Below are 26,075 nucleotides of genomic sequence, written 5' to 3'. Positions count from 1 at the left end.
GGAAATTTACAAAATATATCTTTTAGAATAAGTGCTTGAGAGAATCATTTACACAGCAGTGTTATGTGATATTTCAAAGTCAGAAAGTGAACTGTTGAAATTATGAACATTCCCATTTTATTTGGAATGAATCTAACTTTGTATTAATTGCATAGTTATACATAGAACATAGTGCAGAAGGAGGCCATTCGGCCCATCGAGTCTGCACCGACCCACTTAAGCCCTCACTTCCACCCTATCCCCGTAACCCAATAACCCCATCTAACCTTTTTGGTCACTAAGGGCAATTTATCATGGCCAATCCACCTAACCTGCACGTCTTTGGACTGTGGGAGGAAACCGGAGCACCCGGAGGAAACCCACGCAGACACGGGGAGAACGTGCAGACTCCGCACAGACAGTGACCCAGCGGGGAATCAAACCTGGGACCCTGCGATTAAAGAATTAGAGAAATACCACTGGAAACAGCAGGTAAATTCAGTTCTAAGTTTAATAAAAGGTCTGCTTTTTAAAATCTTTGTCAATGAACATTTGCAAGGCAGCATAACATTGTATGTGCATTATTATGCACTGATACAGTTAAAGTACCTCAAATCCAGCTACTTGAAAACTGTGGTGGGTCTGAAAACCAGACATTTTCTTCCCATGCTCCAACGAGCTTTGATCCAACCCAACCCAGCTCAAAAAAGTTCAGTGAGTTATAAAGTACTCAGAGTTTGCACGGCTGCCGTTGCCTGCTTCCACCCGACCGAGTGTAGATGTGGCACAGACAGCGGAACTCATCCAGGAAGAACAAAGGCAGAATCCAATGAGGTAGTATACAGAGTTATGTATTGTAATTTGGGTCAGGACAAATGCCTATTCTTGCTGCAATACAGGATACCTGTATTGAATTCTGATGCCATTAAAGGTCACCCCAATTAAAAACTCTCAGGCTAAAATTAAAACATTGCACTTGATTCCCAAAAGCCTTGAAGTTCTGTGGGCACTGATTGCCTTCTTGCAGCTGGCTCAAGTCCGTTCAAAGAGAGTTACTAAAGTGTACCGTACAACCATGGGTGACTAAAAACAACTAGATTTCAGTTTTTTTTAAAAACCTAATTTCAGTTTGATTGATCTTTTCTAATTTAAAAAAAAATCACTACTGTAGGGAAGTGGAGACGGCATGGAAGTCATTAAATCCAACGCTTGGGAAGTGAATTAATATCAGCAGCAAAAGTCCAAAGATGTGCAGGTTAGGTGGGTTGGCCTTGCTAAAATTGCCCCTCAAGTGTCCAAAGACGTGTAAGTTAGGTGACATTACAGGGAAAGGGTAGGGTAGCGGTCCTAGATGAGGTGCTCTTTCAGAGGGTCAGTGCAGACTCAATGGGCCGAATGGCCTCCTTCTGCACTGTTGCGATTCTATGGGGGCTATGGTTATTAACCCAAGTGCTCTGCATTCATAATAGTTGGTTTCCCTGCATCCCCGACACATTAAAATAAGATGCTCTGATTTTTTTCTGCCCCAAATTCCGACATCGTGCATGGACTTGGATCCAGAGGTTGCCAAATTTGAGGTACTCTACCTGCAATATCTATCAGCAATAACATAGTTCTTAGATAGTTGAGTATCTTGTGAATGATCCAGGAAGGTTAGTATTCATTACATTTTACACAAGTTATATAGTCTTCCATCTATTTCAAAGTGCAGAAAATAAGATGTCTCCAAATACAAGAACATGGCATTGTGCAAATATTAATAATTTTAAATGACCATCATAGCTTTGTAGGACAAATGGACCAGCATTGGCATTTTTAGAACAGTAGGTTCTTGCACAGCAATATTAAGATTAAGTTCAATGAACACAAGTGTGGGAAGTTTATGTGCATACTGCCTGCTGACAGCTATCATTTTAACATTAATTGCATTAACATGAAGCGTGTTGAATAAAAATCAACAGACTATATATTAAGGTTAAAAGAGAACAACTTTGATTTACTACGCATCGGTGCCACCAGCTGTAACATGCATGCACTATGAAAGCAATAATGTCACTCACAGAAGCAGAAACAACTCAATTTGAATAGATTATGGAACCAAGATGGGTAAATGGAATTAAGGTAGAGCATCAATGATCTACTCAAATGACAAAATTGGCAAATGGACAACTCCTTTTCCTAAAATTTAACTTTATACTTTTCACATAAACATAGTTTGCTTCTTAATTAGGGACTTCCCACCTTCAGCCAATCTTGTTCTGTAACTGGTTAGCATAAGATATAAATTAGAAATGAAAGTCAGATCACCCTTTCAGTTTACCCCTCCCTTCCAGAGTGAAAGCACCTTGCTCTTGTACACAATACCAACTGGTTAGAAACTGTAAGGAATCAAGCATATGAACCACTATACCATCAGTAAGTAATTTCATACTGAATCCATTAGGGGACAAAATAAAACCTTTTAACACTAATTTCAAACTATTTGTTGGGTTTAATATTCGACTTAGAATAAATTAGAAACTGCAACGTAAACAGTCAGAAAGTATTGTTTCTGAATTTCTACTCTCCAACACACCCTACCTTAAAAAGCTGAATCCATCTTTTTCTCTCAGATTCGATTCGTTGTTGCATTTCTGTATTGGTTCGGACACCAATACTCTTAAACGCTACCATGTACTCCTCCCGAACTTCTGGTTTGGTTTCTGGGTATGCCAGATGAATTATTCCAAGGCAAGCATCCCGAAGACAACGGGATAACGTCACTAACTCTCTTAAAGTGAATGGCATCATTGTTGGCGGTTGTTGATCCACACCTAAGAAAGCAGAAATACAAAATTACAGTGATGTATCCCTATCTTTTTACTTTCAGAAATCAAGCCGACTTCAACTTTAAGTTGTGTTTTTAAGGACAAGTGCTCATGGACATTTTCACTTTTCATTCCTTTCAGAATTATTCAATTTAATACAATTTTGTAGAACCTGCAAAATCATTGTCCTGATTTAATGTTGCTCTCCGTGAAGCAGAGAAAGAGAAAATGGATTTAATAGAGCAGTTTAAAATCATGAAGGGCTTAAATACAGTAAGAGGAAAGACCATTTTGAATGGTTGAGGCTTCAATAAATCAGCAAGGACAGTTCGAAGACGGGTGACAAAAGAGGCAAAATAATGAAAAAGGTTTCCACATGTGCTGTTAGGATTTGGGAAGTATTGCATGAAATGCTGATAAGCAGCATTTACACTGCAATAACCTCCTCACTGATGCTAAGTTTAGGTTCTGCCAGGACTCCTAGCTCCAAATATGGACAACAAAGCTGAATTCAAGAGATGAGGTGAGTGACTCTCTTGACATCAAGGCAGCATTTGATCGAGGATGGCATTTAGGAGCCCTGATAAAACTGACGTCAATAGGATTTGGAAGGAAAATCTCTCCAAATACTCCCCAGGGAAAACAGATTGGAATCATATAGATAGATAGAATTTAGTGCCGAAGGAGGCCATTCGGCCCATCAAGTCTGCATTGGCTCTTAGAAAGAGCACCCTACCCAAGGTCCACATCTCCACCCTATCCCCATAACCCAGTAACCCCACCCAACACGAAGTGCAATTTTGGACACTGGGCAATTTAGCATGGCCAATCCACCTAACCCGCACATCTTTGGACTGTGGGAGGAAACCGGAGCACCCGGAGGAAACCCACGCACGTACGGGGAGGATGTGCAGACTCCGCACAGACAGTGACCCAAGCCGGGAATCGAACCGGGGACCCTGGAGCTGTGAAGCAATTGTGCTATCTACAATGCTACCGTGCTGCACAAAATAAGATGTTTCTAGTTGCTGAAGACCAATCATCTCAGCCCGAAGACTGAGGAGCTCCTCAGTGTAGTGTTTTCCACGCAACCACCTTCTGCTGCTGTACCAATGTCCTTCATTCAATCACAAGGTCAGAAGCAAGGATGCTCACTGATAATTGCACAATATTCAGTATATTTGCAGCTGTTCAGATAGCAAAGCACTCTGTGCCCTCACACAGCAAGACCTGGACAATGGATCTTGGTCCGATATGTAGCATGTAACACTTGCACCATATATGTGCTAGACAATGACCATGTTCAACAAGGAAAACTAACCATCTCAGCCTGACATTCAATTGCATCAGCATCATGCATTATCATTGATGAATCCCCAAGTACTGTGGCTATAAGGTCAAGTCAGAGGCTGTGATATTCTGCAGTGAGTAACTTATCTTCCAACTCCGCAAAGCCTGTCCACTATCTACAAGGCACAAGTCAGGAGTATGCAGAATATTCTGCCCATTTGGCTAGATGAGCGCAGCTCCAAAAACACCAAGTTCAATATTGCCCAGGACAAAGCAGCCCACTTGATCAGCACTCTCGCTACCTCCTTAATTATATATACCCTCAACCAGCAGTGTACAGTGCATACCATCCATGCAATATACTGCAGCAATTCACCATGGCACCTTTTACAGCAGCCATTACCTCGGACAATTTAAAGTTCAATCCCCAGTTTAATCTAAATCAGGTCTTAACGAAGGAGATAACAATGGCCTCGGTGTCTCCCAAATATTGCCGAGAACTGACACCAACAATGAGGAAGAAATAATTTAGGTATGAAGTCAATCTAAAAAACCTGTTCATAACAATGCATTTGTAAAAATATTTCATATAGCAGTTCAGCACTGCAGTAGCAGACATGGAGTATCCAACACAAAAAAGCAACAAGATTCCAATTATAGAGGTTACCTCCTTGCGTTTGCTCTCCAAAAAATTCATTGTCATGTACTGAAATAAGAGAATGGCTGAAGAGGGAGCTGAAGAGGTAAAAGAGAGGTATGATCCGATGAGAGTCCTCAAGTGACATCGGAGATCCTCGTGATATCAACTGAAGCAATGATACCATAGACCTTGGATGCAAAGAAATAGTTTAATTTCAGTAAATAGTCAAGAACTTTTCAAAGTTTTACATGCAAATACAAACCTGCATGAAATAAATAATGTGATAAATCGCCCTTAATGCGACCAAATATAAACAGATCAGAATGAGGCATATAAAATATTTTATGTACCACGGAAAGGTGCTTTCCAGAATTTCTACCAAAAACTGGTGGCTGAATTTTATCTTCATTAAAGTGGAAGATGATGCATAGATTCAGGGAGGCAGTGACGTAGTGGAATTATCATTGTACTAATCCAGAGACCCAGAGTCATACTCTGGGGACATGGGTTCGATTCCCACCTTGGCAGATGTCGAAATTTGAATTTAATAAAAATCTGGAACTAAAGGTGATCATGAAACCATTGTTAATTGTCGTAATTGTCTGGTCCTTTAGGGAAGGAAATTGCTTATCCTTACCTGGTCTGGCCTACATGTGACTCCAGATTGATAACAATGTGGTTGACTCTTAAATGCCCTCAGGAATGGGCAATAAATGCTGGCCACAACGATGCCAACGTCCCATGAACGAATAAAAAAACAAATGTGGGTGGGATGTGCCTTGTGGCCATTCTCCCTCCTGAGGTTTGCTCCTTTAGCTTTTACCAAGCAGCCTAGTTAAAATTATGCTACTGTGGAAACACCACAGAATAGGAAATTAATTACTCAGCCAAGTCTGTCCTTTAATTACTCAGCCAAGTCTGTACAAAATTCCATTAAGTACCTTCTATATATTGAAGGCCACTCCTCCTCGGATATAGAAAGCAATAGTTAAGTCAATAACCTGTGTATAAAGGACTCTGAGAAAACATTCCCTCCCACTTTTTTGCCTACCCCTTAAATAAACTTGACGAAAATGAAGCACAGAGCTGGAGAGCTGGCTAGTGACACCAACTTTGGCAGAATATACAGCAATCAAAAAGAATGGCTACAAGTTAAATTTACCCAATGTCATATGATTCAGAACACTTGACAGATAATTTTTTGATGAATAAAATTACATGTTAATTAATAGGGCAGAACTCCCATTAAGAGTCGATGTGGTAATCCGAGAGCATGCCAAAGCAATGAGTGGATGATTTAATAAGAATCCTGAAAATGGGTAGCAATGATTTAGCATTTCAGAGAATCATTTTTCTCCTAAGTCTTGAGCGTTGATAATGTATTAAAGTCCAATCAATTCCAGACAAAAAATCTGAAGAGCTTTGTAAATCACTGCTGTTCTGCTTTCCAGAACTGTTTTGTTTCACATGTATGGCAACGATGACAAATTTCATGTAACTCAAAATCACATTTGGGATGACATTAAATGACAAATTCATAATCATTAAATGACACAATCCAGAGGGCAAAAAGTCTGTACCTTACTGTTTTCCTGACAAAAGGGAGGAGCATTGGAAGAGAGACATAGCACTGCAAGGTAATAGGTGAGTTTAGCGTAAGCAAGTAATAAAATCTAAATTTGGGTTAAATGCACAGAATGATGCAAATAAGATTGGAGAGTTACAGGCAGAGAGAGAGAGAGAGAGAGAGAGAGAGAGAGAGAGAGAGAGAGAGAGCGAGAGAGATAGAGAAAGCCAAGGAACAAAAAGGTACACTGACCAACAAGTGGGAAAGATGAGAAACGAATTGGAAAAGAAATTACAGAGAAGTGCAGAATTATACAGTTATAACAGGAAATTTTAATTATCTGAATATAGACTGGGACATTAGTAGTGTAAAGGACAGAGGCAAGAGTTCTAACAGTGTGTTCAGCAGAATTTCCTACAGCAGTATATTTCCAGTCCAAGGAGAAAGGAGACATTTCTGGGCATGGCTCTAGAGAATGTGATCAGCCAAGTGGATCATGTGTCAGTAAGGGAGCATTTAAGGCACAGTGACCATTGTACCATAGGGTTTAGGGTTGGCTATAGAAACGAACAAGGAAAATTCAAGAGCAAAGATAATTAACTGGGGAGAAGCCAACTTCAATAGGGCAATAATGGACCTAGGCCAGAATCTTTGGAATCAGAGGTTACAGGCAAATCTGTAACTGAACAATGAGTAACCTTTAAAGGAGATATATTCAGCTTCAGTCAAGGTATATTCCCACAAAGGGGAAAGGCAGCGCAAACAAATCTATAGCTCCCTGGATGATGAAAGAGATAGAGATTAAGATGAAGTAGAAAATGTATACGGACAAGTTAGGTGGATAATACAATTAAGAAGCAGGCTGAGCTGAATATAGAAAGTTTAGAGGTAAAGTGAAAAAGCAAATGAGAGAAACAAATGAGACTGGCAGCTAACATAAAAGGGAATCCTAAAGTCTAAGCATATAAATAATAAGTGATAAGAGGGGTCAGAAAAATTAGGGACCAAAAAAGGTTTACACATATAGGCAAAAGGCAAGGCTGAGGTATTAAATTAATACTTTGCAGCTGTCTTTATCAAGGAAGATGATGCAACCCAGGCCATGATGAATGAGGTGTTAATTCAGACACTATAAGGGTTTAAAATACATTGGTTAGATTCTGTATTTAAAGTTGATAAGACACCAGGGCAGGTACGATGCATCCAAGAACTAAGTATAGATTAGATTAGATTTATTGTCACATGTACCGAGGTACAGTGAAAACTATTATTCTGCATACAGTACAGGCAGATCGTTCCATACATGAAAAACATAGGACATACGATAAATACACAATGTAAATATGTAGACAGACATCGGGTGAAGCATACAGAGTATAGCGCTACAACAGTAGAGAAGATGCGTAGAGAGATCAGTTCAGTCCATAAGAGGGCCATTCAGGAATCTGATAACAGCGGGGAAGCTGTTTCTGAACCTGCTGATGCGTGTTCTCAGACTTTAGTATACAACTTCAAAAGAACAGACAAGTTGGTGCAATAGGCAGTTAAGTGGCAGAGGAGATGTAATGCAGAGATATGCAAAGTGCTTCATTTTGGTCAAAAGAACGCAGAGGGACAAAAGTTAAATTCTAAAAGGGGTTCAGGAACAGAGGACCCAAGTGACTGTGTACAAATATACTGTGGAAGGACAGGTTGAGAGAGCAGTTTATTTTAAAAGCATACATTATCCTTGGCTTTATAAATAGGGGCATAGAGTACAAAAGAAGTTATGATTCATCCTCAACTGTAGTAGTGTTCTGGATACCGCATATTAGGAAAGATGTGAAGACAAAAGAAAGGGTGCAGAAAAACATGCATCAGAATGTCAGGAACGAGGAACTACAGCTAAGAAAATGGATGAGAAAAACCGGGACTGTTCTCCTTGATGAGGAGAAGATAGAGAAGAAATTGACAGATATTCAAAATCATGAGCGGTCTGGACAAAGTACATAGGGAAAAACCAACCGTATTGGTGGAAGGGTCAAGATCAGAGGCCAAGGACTTACAGTAATTGGCCAAAGTAGTAATGGCGACGAGAGGGGGAAAAATTTATCCAGCAAGTAACTAGGATCTAGAATGCAGAGGCTGAATCGAGGCATTCAAATGGATATTGGATCATTATCTGAAAAGCAAAAATGTGCAGGGCTACAGGGAAATGGTACAAAGATGATTGATGCCTGTAAGGCAGTGGACTTTGTCTGTATGGACTTCAGTAAGGCCTTTGACAAGGTCCCTCATGGTAGACTGGGACAAAAGGTGAAGTCACACAGGATCAGAGGTGAGCTGGCAAAATGGATACAGAACTGGCGAGATCATAGAAGGCAGAGAGTAGCAATGGAAGGGTGCTTTTCTGATTGGAGGGCTGTGACTAGTGGTGTTCCGCAGGGTTCAGTGCTGGGACCTTTGCTGTTCGTAGTATATACAAATGATTTGGAGGAAAATGTAACTGGTCTGATTAGTAAGTTTGCGGACGACACAAAGGTTGGTGGAATTGCGGATAGCGATGAGGACTGCCAGAGGATACAGCAGAATTTAGATCATTTGGAGACTTGGGCAGAGGTGGCAGATGGTGTTTAATCCACACAAATGTGTGGTAATGCATTTTGGAAGGTCTAATACAGGTAGGGAATATACAGTGAATAGTAGAACCCTCAAGAGTATTGAAAGTCAGAGAGATCTAGGTGTACAGGTCCACAGGTCAATGAAAGGGGCAACACAGGTGGAGAAGGTAGTCAAGAAAGCATACAACATGCTTGCCTTCATTGGCCGGGGCATTGAATATAAAAATTGGCAAGTTATGTTGCAGCTGTATAGGACCTTAGTTAGACCACACGGAGTATAGTGTTCAATTCTGGTCGCCGCACTATCACAAGAATGTGGAGGCTTTAGAGAGGGTGCAGAAGAGATTTACCAGGATGTTGCCTGGTATGGAGGGCATTAGCTATGAGGAGAGGTTGAATAAACTTGGTTTGTTCTCACTGGAATGAAGGAGGTTGAGGGGCGACCTATTAAGAGGTCTACAAAATTATGAGGGGCATAGACAGAGTGGATAGTCAGAGACTTTTTCCCAGGGTAGAGGGGTCAATTACTAGGGGGCATAGATTTACGGTGCGAGGGGTAAGGTTTAGAGGAGATGTACGAGGCAAGTTCTTTTTACACAGAGGGTAGTGGGTGCCTGGAACTCGCTGCGGGGGTGGTGGTGGAAGCCGGGACGATAGTGACGTTTAAGGGGCATCTTGACAAATACATGAATAAGATGGGAAGAGGGATATGGACCCCGGAAGTATAGAAGAGTTTAGTTTAGACGGGCAGCATGGTCGGCGCAGGCTTGGAGGGGCGAAGGGCCTGTACCTTTCTTTGTTCTTTGTGGAGTGTCACTTGGTGAATTACTGCTGTGGGCTCAGCACAGATATAGCCGGCCGGATGGTTTCTTTGTGCTACAACCCATTCTATGCTCATTTTATGATTCAGTGCATCCACTATCCCTGCAGTTATCTCCTTCTGAGCCCTAGGGTGTCAGTCATGAGGTCCTGGGGATTTCCCCAATATTGTTTTTGCTGATATAATTACCTTAAGCTCTTCATTCGCATTAGCCTCTAGATTGGTAATTTTTTGTCTTCCACTATGAAAATAGACTAAATATTCATCCTCTCGCTGTTTCCTTATTCATCAGACTGTCTAATGGCTCTCCTCGGCTTTTAAAGGACCAACATTTACTTCAGCTAGTCTTCTTTTCCTATACTAGCAAAAGCTCTTAAAATCTGTTTTTATATTCCTGGTTAGTTTACTCCCATTCCATTTTTTCCATTTATCAACTTCTTTGTCATCACTTGTTAAGTTCTAAAAGTCTCTCTTATCCTCATGCTTACTACCATTCATTGCAACATTATAAGCCACTTCTTTTAATCCAATACTATCCTTAATCTTCCGATTAAGCCATGAAAAGATATTTCTTTCAGCTTGTGCTTTTGGTTGTTTATTTATTGCCATTCCTTTAGTCTCAATCATTTCATTATCAAAAATAAGAAATACATGTTCATCTTGTGTGACATAACTGCTCATCAGCATGATTGTGAAACAGCAAATGTTTAACAACGTAGAAAACTGGATGTGCATATCTATGTTCTTACCCTGTGATCATTTTCGTTGTTACTGATGTGATCAAATTCCAAAGGTGTCGCATGAATCGTGCATTGAAAGCCAAACTATACAAAAGCCTGGAAGCAACCAGAAAACAATTTATGAAACATGTACAAATTAAAATAATAATACATTTATTACTAAATTTAAAACTTTTTTTCCAAGCACACAATCAACATGTTCCTATGCAATATGCAACAGCTTACAACAACAAATCATTGTTCTGGCAACAAACGTGAAGTCCAATGCTCAAATACATAATCTGTAATGAATCATAAAATTGAGAGGTATTTGAATTTTGGAACTTCATGAGGGGTATGAAAGAGCACAAGTTTTATTAACTCAGCGACTGTGAAGCACTTTGGGACATCCCAAGGAAGTGAATGGCATTACATTTGGTTTTTTAAAGCCCTCTTTGTACCCCAGACCATACATTTTGCAAGTGCATCATTTTCACATTGTTACTTGCATTAAACCAAATCATACATTTCAGAGAACAAATTTTCCAGTTCAATGTCTTGGAAAATTCACAACACATTTTGCACTTGGATATTTCAATTCTTCCCTTTCCTCCAACGAATCATTCAAGCAACTTTCTTTTAAAGCTGGCAAAGTACAAACTGCTTTGGAATGCAGGTGGCTTTGTAGCACTTTTAAGAGGGTTAAGAGCAGATAAGATTTTTTTTAAGGATTCAATAACATACCTATAAGCAACCCAATCTTTGCAGGAATTTCTCAAATTGATACATGTGGAATAAATTCATTTGTGCACAAAGACAGATTAATAAATTAAGTTCATAAAAGCAATCATTTCATTCTGAGTATTAAAGTTTCTTTCACGGAATCCAATTCAAATTTTTTAAAAATAGCGCTTGTAACCAGCATACATAATGTGGAACGGTCACGCAACTTGAGGATAATCAAGTCAAATATTCAAAATACACTTGATCTTAGGAAAGTGGTGGTCTCGTGAAGTTAAAGTCAGTTATGATGTTCACCGCTCTCTGAACCTGTGCAAAGCGCAATCCAAAGGATTGAGACACACAGATTGGCCAGATCACAAACACAACAGACAATGTAATCTTCTAATATACGAGGCAAACCAGATTTTCTTCACAATACCTGATTTTCACATGGCATGCTTAAAGAAGTCATCACTTAAGTGGGAGTTGCTGTGTTCAGAGGAAATTAGTCTTGAATAATAACTAAACTCAAGCAGCACAAATCTCCATGGAAAACCAGGTGGGACGATTTTAACCGGTCATTGTGCACTACTGCCCACTTTCACGCTACCACTTGTTCAGCGCCTTAAAGCCATAATTAGGTTGGCAGACGACGTGCATTAATTGTTTTTTAAAAATCTGAATTGCCAAACTAACGACATCAGGTGTTTTGGTGTTCAAGCATCAAGAGTGGAGGACATCTCAGTAAAGGGAGCCGAAAACTGGCAGTCAATATATAAACTTTAATCCAACACTAATAATAGTGTGCCAAGTATAACAGATACCATCTTTTTTACTTGTTCTTACCTATCAAGGGACATTCTTTAGTCCTTTGACCTTTGAACAGATATCACTTTCACGTCTTGCTTCAAAAGGGGCTTTAGTAGAGCACAGGACTAGTTCCTGAAAATTAACATATAATAGACATCATGGGGCCCTGAAAAAGGTCAATTCCCCTGTTCCTTTGGCTTTAAAGGCGGAGATGGAGATGGATGGGCAGAGAGGGTTAGGCGGGAAAACTTCAACCTGAAAAGGATACATTTGTTGGGAAAAGAAATAGTGTTGTAGTTACCTGTCTTTCTCTGTATACTTGCTGACAGATACATTTTCTGATATTCAATCCTAATACATTTGATTTATTATGTTTTTATATGTACACAATACGTACTAACAGTATTTTCAACAGTTACTGTTTCCTTCTGTGTTTTCTCAAGAATTGTTAGAACAGTGCACAATGAACTGTACGTTGGAAGTTTTTTTTTTTTGCAACTATATGCTTGGGTTGAAATTTTCCAACCTAAAGCCCCTCTGCCTATCCATCCTCACCTCAATCTTTAAAGCTAATGGGAGAGAGATTAGGACTAGTTATCGATTAATTAGCCTTTTTCAAAATGACAGGATGCCTATTACATTGAAAGCATTCATTTTTACTTTTAAAGACAGGCGACTTATTTTGGGTCTGCAGGATTCAAAGCTGGTATGGACTTCCTTCAGACCTGAAAACTTGACAAGTATGAAAGTCATGTGTGAAACGAGAGTGAACACACACACATCTATTAGAATGTTGCTTGACTCTTCTCAGACATCTCTTCTAATTTTTACACAAGATGGCATGCATCGCAATTGCCCATGGGAAGTCTGCACTTCCCAGGCAATTACCATGCTAACCTTAACTGAAAAGTTCTGGGGCAGAACATCTTGGCGGTAACCTACTGATAGCATGCCCTGGAAGTTACTGCCCATTATAACATAATACTGATTTTCAAAACCTCCGAAAAAAACACTAGGCACAAGCTGCAAACAACAAACTAAAACTGATAGAATTAGTCATTTGGGATAACCTCATCTACCACTGAGGCAATTAAAATTTAAGAACAGGAGAAGACAGATGATCCATCGACCCTGCTCTACCATTCAATATGACCATGGCTTGAACTCTACTTTCCGGCCCTCGTCCATATCCATCAATAACCTGAGACACAAAAAAAAGCAGACAGTCTCATTCTTGTACATACTCAACGATGGTGCAGCCACAAACCTCTGGGGCAGATAATTCCAAAGATTCACAACCCTTTGACTCCTAAATCATTGGTCCCATTTCCTGAAGCTGTGCCCTGATCCCCCAGGCGGGAGAGACGAGATCTGAGTATTAATCCTGTCAAGTCCCTTAATAATCTTGAATGTTGCGAAGAGATCACCTCCCATTCTTCTAAACTCCAGAGAATATAAACCCAATTTACTTTCATCAGGCAACCCTCATCCCAGGGATCTAGTGAACCTTTGCTGTACTGCCTCCAATACAAGTACATCCTTCTATAAATATAGAGAACAGAATGGCAGTATTCTAAGTGTGGTTTCACAAAATTCCCATGTAATCGTAGCAATTTTTTTTCTTGCACTCCAATTCGCCAGAAATAAAGACCACATAAAAGATAACCGCCCTCTGTATAATTAGTGACCCAGGAAAGGACCCCGAAGCAACAAAAGGAGTGAGAGAATCAACGGAGTGGGTGGGATGGGGCCGTTAGAGGAAAATGCCTCATGTGTAACCAACGCATATACCGTTGGTGAATGTAGTGTATAAAATATAAAAACTTCCATAAAAACAAGGCCACCGTGACATTTGCTTTCCTAATTGCTTCCTGTACCTGCATGCTAAATTTCTGCATTCCTTTACCAGTGTACCCTCATTTACAAGTTTCACGCCTTTTTAAAAATATTTTGCTTTGCTACTGTAGCCACCTGTGTTGGCTACTTCCCGACTTAAAATGGAGAACCGCAAAGACTAACAGGAAATTCAGCCAACACAGGTAAAGACTAGCAAGTGCAGAAATCATGTGTATTGAAACTTGCAAAAAACCAGACAGCACTGAAACCAGCAGCCATCTCCATTGTAATGAGTGATTCCAAGGCACAATTGCAACACTTAAGGTGAAAAAAGCCAAGCCACACTCCTCGGCGCCAGCAGGAGCCAAGACAAAGGAAGGCCAACGGACATTTAGGGACCGCCCAGCGATCAGGGAACAACTCCAGTATTGGAGAAATCGATCCAAGTGATCGGAACGCAGTCCAATCATTTGGAACCAGGTACGGGGTCCGCCCCGAAGGGCGGGAAGCCCCTGGGGACTATAAAGTAAAGCCCCCAAGTTCAAATCGTCCTTCTTGGCAGGGTCACTCAATAACGTGAAGCAACCTCGGAGAGTGAACTGTCCAGCGCCCACGCCACCCAAGTAAGTCTCAAGTCAACGCTCGCTACGAGATAGGCCCTCCTAGCTACCAGTCCATACCAGCTTTGAATCCTGCAGACTCAGGACCTGAACGAAAGGCCATTTGTTCCCCTGACCTGGTGGGCCAATTCAAAAGCTAAGTATAGGCCTTTTAGTGATAGGAATAGTCTAGAAAGTAGAGTTTATGCATGAGTAGTGATTTACTGTATATAATAAATGTGTTTTGATTTGAATCTTACTAATTGGTGTTGAGTTATTGATCAGTGCTTGAACCTCGTGGCGATATCATAAAGATACCTGGCGACTCTAGAGGGAAGGTTATAAAACAGAGCAAATTACGAATTAAGAGCCAACCAAAAGTTAGCAACATATTACTGGCGACATCCTGACGGGACCCGACTTAAAAGTGGCTTAACCACTCCGGGAGAACCAAACATTTCAATTAGAATCAGATTGGGAACAGAACAAAACCACAAGTGTTCAAGCAGTTCTGATCAATCCTCATAATTCGGAAGTGTGTTAATGCATGAGTAACTAACAGGACTATAAGGTAAAACTGATAGATTTTTGTTGCGAAAAACTGTCGGGAGTTTGAATTCCAGAAAATAGCGAAAGCCGTACCCGTAATTACAGCACCGCCTTAGTACCCCTCGTTCCAAATTTTAAGAGAAGTATTTAGAGAGGAAAGATGGCAATGCAACGCCTCATGAACCCTGAGGAATTTGTGGTCGCAGCGACCAGCAGCAGAGTAGGACAGTGTCCCGTTTGGGAAAAGGAAATCAGAAAGTACCTCAAAGGGAAAGGATGGCCCCTTTGGAGCGAATTCTGTGACAATGAGGAAACAGGACCCGGGAGTATAGGACATACTTGGTGGGAGAACCGGTCAGTGATCCATAAGAAAAGCTTGGGAAAAGCTCGCAAGCTGATGGAAATCATGTCCTGTTTGGCACAATTGCGAGGCACAGATGAGGTCGTTCAGATGCTCCGTAAAGAGATAGAAGGAGTACATCGAATGAGCAAGGTCGATGTACGTGAGGTTGAGAAAGAGAACATAGAGTTGAGAAGGACGTTAGCAGCAAAGGACGGAGAGGTGGATGATGCCAAGTGGGCACACCAGTCGTGTCTGGCGCACCCAAGCAGCTTCCAGACACAGTACGAAAAGGCCCATCAGGACACGCAACGTGCAGTCCTGGTAAGAGAGGAAACATAGAAACAGGTAGAGGCATTGCAAAGGCAGTGTAGCGACCTGAAAGCAGCATCACGAGCACTCCATGCTACCACCACGGAGCAGAGACAAAGCTCAATAGATCACGCAAAGTGCCGGAAGCAGATTGCAGAACTGCAGTCTTTGCTTTCAGTTCAGATGGATTCCAAAGCACCTTTGGATCCCAGTTAGATACAGAAGACGCCCCGAACTGGGAAGAATTAAATGAAACAGCGCATAGGTATGCACAGGAAACATGCGCGCAAGGAAAGCCCCAGAAGAGAAAAGTGCCCGAACCCCCCACATCGCAGGTAGTTCAGGCACCAATGAATCCAGTAACCACCCACCGCACAGTCACATCGGACGGGGATACAGAATTTCTTTATACCACCCCCTTAACCGTGACCCAATTACGGGACGAGTGCGAGAAAATCACACCGTTCCTCCCCACCTCAGACCCCCACCACTTCTTCGCTAGAGCATGTACGGCCTGGATGAGCGTGAGCACGTGAAGCTCACAGTTTTGAGTTTAGACCCTTCGGTCGTAGCAGCCCTTCCCGACCCACAGAATGAAGGAGGAGGCAACCTTGCAGAGATGCACGCAGCGATCCTAGACGCGATCGGCTACAAAAGAGGTAACCCAGTAGAAGGCCTGAATAAGTGCAGGCAGAAAAAGACGGAACACCCCACAGCGTTTGCTGGACGCCTGTGGATTCATTTCACAGCAGTTTCAGTAATCTAGACCGCACCCATTTGTCCAAAGAAGGTATGGCCAAATGGACCCACACCCTTATCTCCCATGCCACAGAGACATGACACCAGAACCCCGCATGGGTGAACAAAGGCAGGAACAGCCCCCCACAAAAGCCACAGAAGTGTTACAACTGTGGACAGTTAGGACACTTTGCACGAGAATGCAATGCCCCACGAAAGCCACAGAAAGCCCAGCAGGCAGGCACTCTAAGAATAGGACAGAGCCCATACATAGTATAGGCACCCGTTCAGACCAGACAGACCTGAACGGAACGGAACGGAACTGACTGTGCTCAGGCTCCCCCAGTTGGGTCTGCGACACCCTTAGGGATAGGTCCGGCCAACCAGTAGTTGCAGCAAAGATACGGGGACAGCCCATCGAATTTCTCTGGGACACAGGAGGGTCCCGCACCACAATAAATTCCTCCACCATGTTTCAGAAAGACACGTGGCCCACTACAGCCACAATCACCCGCAGCGGCTTCACAGGCCACTCACAGCAGGGACACATCACAGCCCCTGTACCCATTCAGATTGGCAATATAACAACAAAGCACCCCATAGTTTTAGTCGATCTACCCCGCACAGCAGAACACATTTAGGGAATTAACTTTATGAACTCCCGCCACCTTTCATCTGATCTGGTAAACCAGTGTGTTTGGAAAATGGCAAAATCCGCAAGAGCCCACTCAACGCTCACAGTAGGCGAGTATGCAAACAAGATTAGCGCAGTCGGCGAATTTTGGTTTGACCCGACCACGATTAGCACAGACAAGTAGGTTAGGGCAGATCTGCAGAAGCACAGGACAGCATTCGCGACCCACAAACACGACTGTGGCCGGATGACTGGTTCCGTTCAAATCACAGGACCTGACCCTAGACCCCAAAAGCAATAAGGATTTCCCCAAGAGGCAGAGGGAGAAATCGCAAACGTTAACAGCTTATTAGAGCAGGGCGTACTCAGATCAGTAGCCTCCATTAATAATTTGGCCAGTGAGAAAGCCCGATGGATCATGGCGACTGACCATCGATTACCGGGAACTCAACAAAGTCACCCCCGCAGCAGCCCCCACAGTCGCCACAAGTCCCGAGACCATGCTCAAGCAGGGACTCAATTCCCGATTCTTCATGGTTTTGGATGTCAGTAATGGATTCTGGTCCATTCCATTGGCAAAAGCGTGCCAGTACAAATTTGCATTCACTTTTAAAGGTCAGCAGAACACGTGGACATGCCTTCCACAAGGATTCCACAACTCCCCCTCCATTTTCCACCGACAGCTGGCAAATGGATAATCGAAATTTTCTCGCCCCGAATGTCTGGTCCAGTATGTGGACGACCTACTACTGCAGACAGACACCAAGGCAGAGCACATCGAGCTTCTGTCCGAACTCCTGGAACTCCCTACAGAAAATTGGCTGCAAAGTAAACCCCAAAAAGGCCCAGATTTTGGAAAACAAGGTGATATATTTGGGCACGGTTAACACGAGATCGAGCACAAAAGAATTGACTCGATTGCCAAATTGCTCCTTCCCCAGAGCGTTTCAGCCCTCCGGTAGTTTTTACGACTGGTTAGCTACTGCCGAAACCACATTGACGGTTTCGCCAGCAAGGCAGCACCCCTCTCTGAACTCCTAAAGAAAGGAGCCCCTTGGGAATGGCTTCCGCAGCATACAGATGCTGTGGATGTTTTGAAAAGAGCCCTCATTACAGCCCCCGCACTACAAGTTCCAGACCCGCTTTCCCCCTATTCTATAGAGATAGCTAGCTTTCGGCAGTGCTCCTCCAGGAACGGCACGAACCGTTAAGACCCGTGGCTTACGCCTCCAGACTTTTAGATCCTGTGGAGCAGGGATTTTCGGCCTGTGAAAGGCACCTGCTCGCAGTTTTCTGGGCAGTTCTGTATTTTTCCTACATAACCCCATCACAATCTTCACGGAACACACCCCCACACAACTTTTACTTGACGGACGACTTAAGGACGGTACAGTTAAGTCAAATTAGAGCAGCTAGATGGACCCTTCTTTTGCAGGGACGGGACACCATCGTTAAAAGAACCAAGACCCACACTTTCTTAGCCGATAACCTTCAATACCCAGGCACCCCCCACAAATGTGAAATCATCTCACCGCACAACACAGGCCCCTTTATTGTGAAAACACCCCCCCAGAAAGATAGGTAGTTCACCCCAGAGCTCCCAGCCCACAGACACATGCGAACCCTTAAGGATATATGTGGATGGGTCTTCCACTGTATTAGAAGGGAAGCGCATCAAAGGATGCGGCATATATGTTGAGGACGCGCAGGGACGCGCCCTAGAAGAAATCTCACTAAAGCTACCAGGACACTTGGGGTGCGCAGGCGGCAGAACTAGCAGCCGTTGCGTATATTATAGATCACCCAGATTCCTTCCCCAGCCCAGCAGGCATATACTCGGACAGCCTCTATGTCTGCAACAGCCTTACAGAATTCCTACCCGTGGAAGCAAGAGGATTTGTTTCCGCAGGTAGAAAACCCCTCCCTTCAGCCCCATTGCTCCGCCACATTTTACAAAAAGCACAGAACAGGACATTCGGAATAGTCAAAGTTCGCAGTCACCACCGTTCCCCCCCCCCCCCCCCCCCCCCCCGGAAACGTAAACTTGACCAGCCCCGAAGTGACGGCCCTCACACACGAGAACGCAGTCAAACAGTTAGTTGAAAATGTGAAAACGGCTCAGCTAGCAGCCGCAGTAAGATTAGGCAAAGGAAGAAACAGAGCAAGGCCTGTTTCGACAAGACAGTGCATGCGACTGAGTTTGAGGTAGGACAGGCCATGCTTTCAATTTACAACGCCAGCACATTCCTGTCACCGAAGTATTCAGGTCCGTACTCCATTGCGGACAAAGTAAGCCCCCCCATCTATAAAATTAAGTACCCCAACGGAAAGACTGCGTGGTTCCATATTAACCAGCTTAAGGCATATGGCCCACAGTCCAATCACGCACATCACGTCATGCTCGACGCAGCAGACCACACCCCGCCCACAGCCAACGTATCCCTACCCTCCCCGAACACGCCCACCACATCCACGGACTCGCCCACGACTCCACCCCCGACCCCTAGACTCCACCCCAGAACGGCCACAGACAGCAGCAGCAGCGACAGCGACTGTGACACGGACAATAGCCACAGCACGCCTCCCTACTATCCCCATGCAACAGGACCCACACCCAGCGAATCTGACCACGATTCAAGTGATCCCTTCCTCATCACATTCCTCAACAAACCCCACCGCCCTACGATGACGATTCCGTCCCCACAGAACTAGACACCACCTTTTGGCACCGCGATAATTCATACAGGCTCGTCCGGAACGACGAGATGGACCCCAAATCGCACCATGCAGCCCTATCAGCCCTTATACATTCGAGAGCATGACATCCGGGAAAAGATGATGACTTTGAGTCTGACTCCCAAAGCGAGAACCCCTTTGCAACCCTGTTCGCAACTGATAACTGAGGTGTCCAGATGATGTTTTAAAAAGGAACCGCTTGGGAGAAACGGTGCCCTTTCTGATGGAACCTGCAGCATGTTGTTTAATGTTGATTGTTACGGTTATTGTTATGTGTAAGATCGGAAATTTTTTCCACGGACCCACACCATATTTGTCTGCCGAAACCTATGAAAACTTGCCAGCTCGCTTATCGGCAGAAACCGCTGAAAGCTTGCCAGACCCCCGTTCATAACTGCTCTTCTGGTTCGAAGGTACAACCAATACGGCAACCCCCCATGACTACATTTTTTGCCCGTTCTTGCCGGTTGCCCAGGCAGTGGAGAAACGGCTTTGGTCTCCGCCCTGCCTGAGGACCCCTCCTCGGGTCAACTACGCTCGGGTAGAGCACACACGGACGGCATTGGTCACCGTCCTACCCGGGGATTCCATCCAAATCTTACCCGTCACGGCCCATACGCACCTCATTTCGGCACTTTTGGTTCAAAAAGTTTTCTTTTGTTTTCAGGCGACCCTTGGGTTACCATCCCTATGCTATTTACATCCTCAAACATTTGGATGGTAAATCGCACAGCCTGCGAGATGGCTCGCACTGTTTCAGTATTTTTAAGTGTGTCTTGTCCTGAATATTCGGGGGGGAAAAAATGAGGGAGTCACACATGGTGACAAATTATAAAGGGAGAATTGGCACTGAAGGACAGACATACTAACAGACGAGATATTAACCAAGATAGTAACAGAAACTATGCTTGATCCCACAGAACTCCAGAAGCCCCAAGGAAAGAAAAGAAGAGAAGAGAAAGAAGAACAATGAGGACATCCTCCGTGTTGATCGCTACCATTATAATGTGTATTTGGTTGCGCGCGAACGCGAACCCCCTGATCCCAACCCCCCGGCCGTTAATGATTCACTTCCCCATAGCACCCAGAGCTCAGTAACAGGCAACACCACACCATCATAGTGCGATAAGCTCATAACACGGTACTCCCTTTCCTACGTAGTCGAATCCCTATTAGTGTTGGCGATACTCTGCAGCATCGTGCAGACGATCCGCATGAAGAAATGGAGAAGGAGAGCCTACCGCGCTCTCGCACCCCGGTATACAGAATGAGATCCCCTATTTTTGGTTTTCACCAGGCCCCCGAACCCCTTGATCTACAATAAAGACCATTTGTGTTGCATCTGTTGTAAGTAAAGAAATGGAAGTACTGTACACCCCTGTGCTCGACTGCCAATGCAGAGGAAAAATGTGAATACTTCATTTATTTTTGTATTGTTTAGGAAGTTAATATGACGGAATGTTTAGTGAGTGTAGTTTATTGAGGACAGTTAGAGGTACCGTTTTTTATTTATTTTGTAATGCATGCCCCTTTATGACATAGTGCCACTTAGAATGTTAGTTACAATTTTTACTGTATAGTTATGGTCAGTGTAGAGGCCATGGAAGAGTGCTGGCCAGGTCAGGGAATGAAGACAACGCAGTTATGTGATCCTTCACGCTTCGCGTTAGGGATCACAAGGAGGGGGTGTAGCCACCTGGGTTGGCCACTTCCCGACTTAAAATGGAGAACCGCAAAGACTAACGGGAAATTCAGCCAACACAGGCAAAGACTAGCAAGTGCAGAAATCATGTGTATTGAAACTTGCAAAAAACCAGACAGCACTGAAACCAGCAGCCATCGGCATTGTAATGAGTGATTCCAAGGCACAATTGCAACACTTAAGGTGAAAAAAGCCAAGCCACACTCCTCGGCGCCAGCAGGAGCCAAGACAAAGGAAGGCCAACGGACATTTAGGGACCGCCCAGCGATCAGGGAACAACTCCAGTATTGGAGAAATCGATCCAAGTGATCGGAACACAGTCCAATCACTTGGAACCAGGTACGGGGTCCGCCCCGAAGGGCGGGAAGCCCCTGGGGACTATAAAGTAAAGCCCCCAAGTTCAAATCGTCCTTCTTGGCAATCACTCAATAACGTGAAGCAACCTCGGAGAGTGAACTGTCCAGCGCCCACGCCACCCAAGTAAGTCTCAAGTCAACGCTCGCTACGAGATAGGTGCTCCTAGCTACCAGTCCATACCAGCTTTGAATCCTGCAGACTCAGGACCTGAACGAAAGGCCATTTGTTCCCCAACCTGGTGGGCCAATTCAAAAGCTAAGTATCGGCCTTTTAGTGATAGGAATAGTCTAGAAAGTAGAGTTTATGCATGAGTAGTGATTTACTGTATATAATAAATGTGTTTTGATTTGAATCTTACTAATTGGTGTTGAGTTATTGATCAGTACTTGACGAGTTTACCCTGCTTAGGGCATCTGCCCACAGCCCCTCCTCAATCTCCTCCCCTAGCTCTTCTTCCCATTTCCCTTTTAGTTCGTCCACCATAGTCTCCCCTTCATCCCTCATTTCCCTATATATATCCGACACCTTACCATCCCCCACCCATTTCTTTGAGATGACTCTGTCCTGCACCTCTTGTGTCGGGAGCTGCGGGAATTCCCTCACCTGTTGCCTCGCAAAAGCCCTCAATTGCATGTACCTAAATGCATTCCCTTGGGGCAACCCATATTTCTCCGTCAGCGCTCCCAGACTCGCAAGCTTCCCATCCACAAATAGATCTTTCAATTGCGTTATTCCTGCTCTTTGCCACATTCCATATCCCCCATCCATTCCCCCCGGGGCAAACCTATGGTTGTTTCTTATCGGGGACCCCCCCCAATGCTCCAGTCTTTCCCCTATGTCGTCTCCACTGTCCCCAAATCTTCAGTGTAGCTACCACCACCGGACTCGTGGTATAGTTCCTTGGTGAGAACGGCAATGGGGCTGTCACCATAGCCTGCAGGCTGGTCCCCCTACAGGACGCCCTCTCTAATCTCTTCCACGCCGCTCCTTCCTCCTCTCCCATCCACTTACTCACCATTGAAATATTAGCGGCCCAATAATACTCACTTAGGCTCGGTAGTGCCAGCCCCCCCCTATCCCTACTACGCTGTAAGAATCCCTTCCTCACTCTCGGAGTCTTCCCGGCCCAAACAAAACCCATGATACTCTTTTCTATCCTTTTGAAAAAAGCCTTCGTGATCACCACCGGGAGGCACTGAAACACAAAGAGGAATCTCGGGAGGACCACCATCTTAACCGCCTGCACCCTCCCTGCCATTGACAATGCTACCATATCCCATCTCTTGAAATCTTCCTCCATCTGTTCCACCAACCGCGTCAAGTTTAGCCTGTTCTTAGCTATCTGGATCCCCAAGTAACGAAAGTCTCTTGTTACCTTCCTCAACGGTAGGTCTTCTATTTCTCTACTCTGCTCCCCTGGATGCACCACAAACAGCTCACTCTTCCCCATATTCAATTTATACCCTGAAAAATCCCCAAACTCCCCAAGTATCCGCATTATTTCTGGCATCCCCTCCGCTGGATCCGCCACATATAGAAGCAGATCATCCGCATATAAAGATACCCGGTGTTCTTCTCCTCCCCTAAGTATTCCCCTCCATCTCCTGGAACCTCTCAGCGCTATCGCCAGGGGCTCAATCGCCAGTGCAAACAGTAATGGGGACAGAGGACATCCCTGCCTTGTCCCTCTATGGAGCTGAAAATATGCCGATCCCCGTCCATTCGTGACCACACTCGCCACTGGGGCCCTATACAACAGCTGCACCCATCTAACATACCCCTCTCCAAACCCGAATCTCCTCAACACCTCCCACAAATAATCCCATTCCACTCTATCAAATGCTTTCTCGGCATCCATCGCCACTACTATCTCCATTTCACCCTCTGGTGGGGCCATCATCATTACCCCTAACAGCCTCCGTATATTCGTGTTCAGCTGTCTCCCCTTCACAAACCCAGTTTGGTCCTCATGAACCACCCCCGGGACACATTCCTCTATTCTCATTGCCATTACCTTGGCCAGGACCTTGGCATCCACATTTAGGAGGGAAATTGGTCTGTAGGACCCGCATTGTAGCGGATCCTTTTCCTTCTTTAAGAGAAGCGATATCGTTGCTTCTGACATAGTCGGGGGCAGTTGTCCCCTTTCCTTTGCCTCGTTAAAGGTCCTCGTCAGTAGCGGGGCGAGCAAGTCCAAATATTTTCTGTAAAATTCAACTGGGAATCCGTCCGGTCCCGGGGCCTTTCCCGTCTGCATGTTCCTAATTCCTTTCACCACTTCTTCTACCGTGATCTGTGCTCCCAGTCCCGCCCTTTCCTGCTCTTCCACCTTGGGAATTTCCAGCCGATCCAAAAAAGCCATCATTCTCTCCCTCCCATCCGGGGGTTGAGCTTCATACAATTTTTTATAAAATGTCTTGAACACTTCATTCACTCTCTCCGCTCCCCGCTCCACCTCTCCTTCCTCGTCCCTCACCCCCCCCTATTTCCCTCGCTGCTCCCCTTTTCCTCAATTGGTGTGCCAGCAATCTGCTCGCCTTCTCTCCATATTCATACTGTACACCCTGCGCCTTCCTCCATTGTGCCTCTGCAGTGCCTGTAGTCAGCAAGTCAAATTCCACATGCAGCCTTTGCCTTTCCCTGTACAGTCCCTCCTCCGGTGCTTCCGCATATTGTCTGTCCACCCTTAAAAGTTCTTGCAGCAACCGCTCCCGTTCCTTACTCTCCTGCTTCCCTTTATGTGTCCTTATTGATATCAGCTCCCCCCTCACCACCGCCTTCAACGCCTCCCAGACCACTCCCACCTGAACCTCCCCATTGTCATTGAGTTCCAAGTACTTTTCAATGCATCCCCTCACCCTTAGACACACCCCCTCATCTGCCATTAGTCCCATGTCCATTCTCCAGGGTGGGCGCCCTCTTGTTTCCTCCCGTATCTCCAAGTCTACCCAGTGTGGGGCATGATCCGAAATGGCTATAGCCGTATATTCCGTTCCCCTCACCCTCGGGATCAATGCCCTACCCAACACAAAAAAGTCTATGCGTGAATAGACTTTATGGACATAGGAGAAAAACGAGAACTCCTTACTCCTAGGTCTACTGAATCTCCACGGGTCCACCCCTCCCATCTGCTCCATAAAATCCTTAAGCACCTTGGCTGCTGCCGGCCTCCTACCAGTCCTGGACTTCGACCTATCCAGCCTTGGTTCCAACACCGTGTTAAAATCTCCCCCCATTATCAGCTTTCCCGTCTCTAGGTCCGGGATGCGTCCTAGCATTCGCCTCATAAAGTTGGCATCGTCCCAGTTCGGGGCATACACGTTTACCAAAACCACCATCTCTCCCTGTAATTTGCCACTCACCATCACGTATCTGCCCCCGTTATCCGCCACTATAGTCTTTGCCTCGAACATTACCCGCTTCCCCACTAATATAGCCACCCCCCTGTTTTTCGCATCCAGCCCCGAATGGAACACCTGCCCCACCCATCCTTTGCGCAACCTAACCTGGTCTATCAGTTTCAGGTGCGTTTCCTGTAACATAACCACATCTGCTTTAAGTTTCTTAAGGTGTGCGAGTACTCGTGCCCTCTTTATCGGCCCGTTAAGCCCCCTCACGTTCCACGTGATCAGCCGAGTTGGGGGGCTTCCCACCCCCCCCCCATCCAATTACATTGTTAAGACTTCCTTAATATTTTACTGCTTTCCCGATGACGGATGTCAGCTCGCTAGCCTGTTGTTCCACTTTCTCTCTCCCTTTCTTGAAAATTGGAGTAACATTTGCAAACTTTCAATGTGCTGCGACTCTTCCAGATCTAGGGACTTCTGGAAATAATAGCCACCATCTGTACAGTGATTTCTTTTAGAACGCTAGGGTGTGGGCCATCAAGTCCTAAGGATTTGGAAGAATTTAGTCCCTTGAGTTTCGCCACTAGTCTTTCGCCACTGCTAATATTAGCAGTGGCGAAAAATTAGTGGCGAAACGCAAGAGACTTCAGATCCACTGCAAGGGGCTGTTTAGCACAGGGCTAAATTGCTGGCTTTGAAAGCAGACAAAGGCAGACCCGCAGCACGGTTCAATTCCTGTAACAGCCTCCCCGAACAGGCGCCGGAATGTGGCGACTAGGGGCTTTTCACAGTAACTTAATTGAAGCCTACTTGTGACAATAAGCGATTTTAATTTCATTTCATGTGGTTGACTACTAAAATGTCCTCTGAAATGATCTAGCAAGTCATTCTGTAAAGGGCAATTAGGGATGGGAAATAAATGCTGGTCCAGCCAGTGATGCCCACATTCCCTATGAGTAAAAGAAATCCC

General features: G+C 44.5%; 1 protein-coding gene across 3 annotated transcripts in view; it reads right to left on the bottom strand.

Annotated features, from left to right (window-relative positions):
* ube3c (ubiquitin protein ligase E3C) overlaps positions 1-26,075 on the bottom strand; it is a 277,267-nt gene that overhangs the window by 148,307 nt on the left and 102,885 nt on the right. For all 3 annotated transcript variants that reach the window (XM_072508217.1, XM_072508215.1, XM_072508216.1), the window contains 3 exons: positions 10,453-10,539; positions 4,744-4,904; positions 2,560-2,792 (listed from right to left, as the gene is read on the bottom strand). In XM_072508217.1, the coding sequence (XP_072364318.1) occupies positions 2,560-2,792; positions 4,744-4,904; positions 10,453-10,539 (481 nt within the window). The remainder of the gene's footprint in view (positions 1-2,559; positions 2,793-4,743; positions 4,905-10,452; positions 10,540-26,075) is intronic.

The sequence above is a fragment of the Scyliorhinus torazame genome, chromosome 6 (genome assembly GCF_047496885.1).
Source record: "Scyliorhinus torazame isolate Kashiwa2021f chromosome 6, sScyTor2.1, whole genome shotgun sequence".
NCBI classification, from domain to species: domain Eukaryota; kingdom Metazoa; phylum Chordata; class Chondrichthyes; order Carcharhiniformes; family Scyliorhinidae; genus Scyliorhinus; species Scyliorhinus torazame.
The sequence above is the reverse complement of the archived record's forward strand: the minus strand, read 5'-3'. Positions and strand labels throughout refer to the sequence as shown.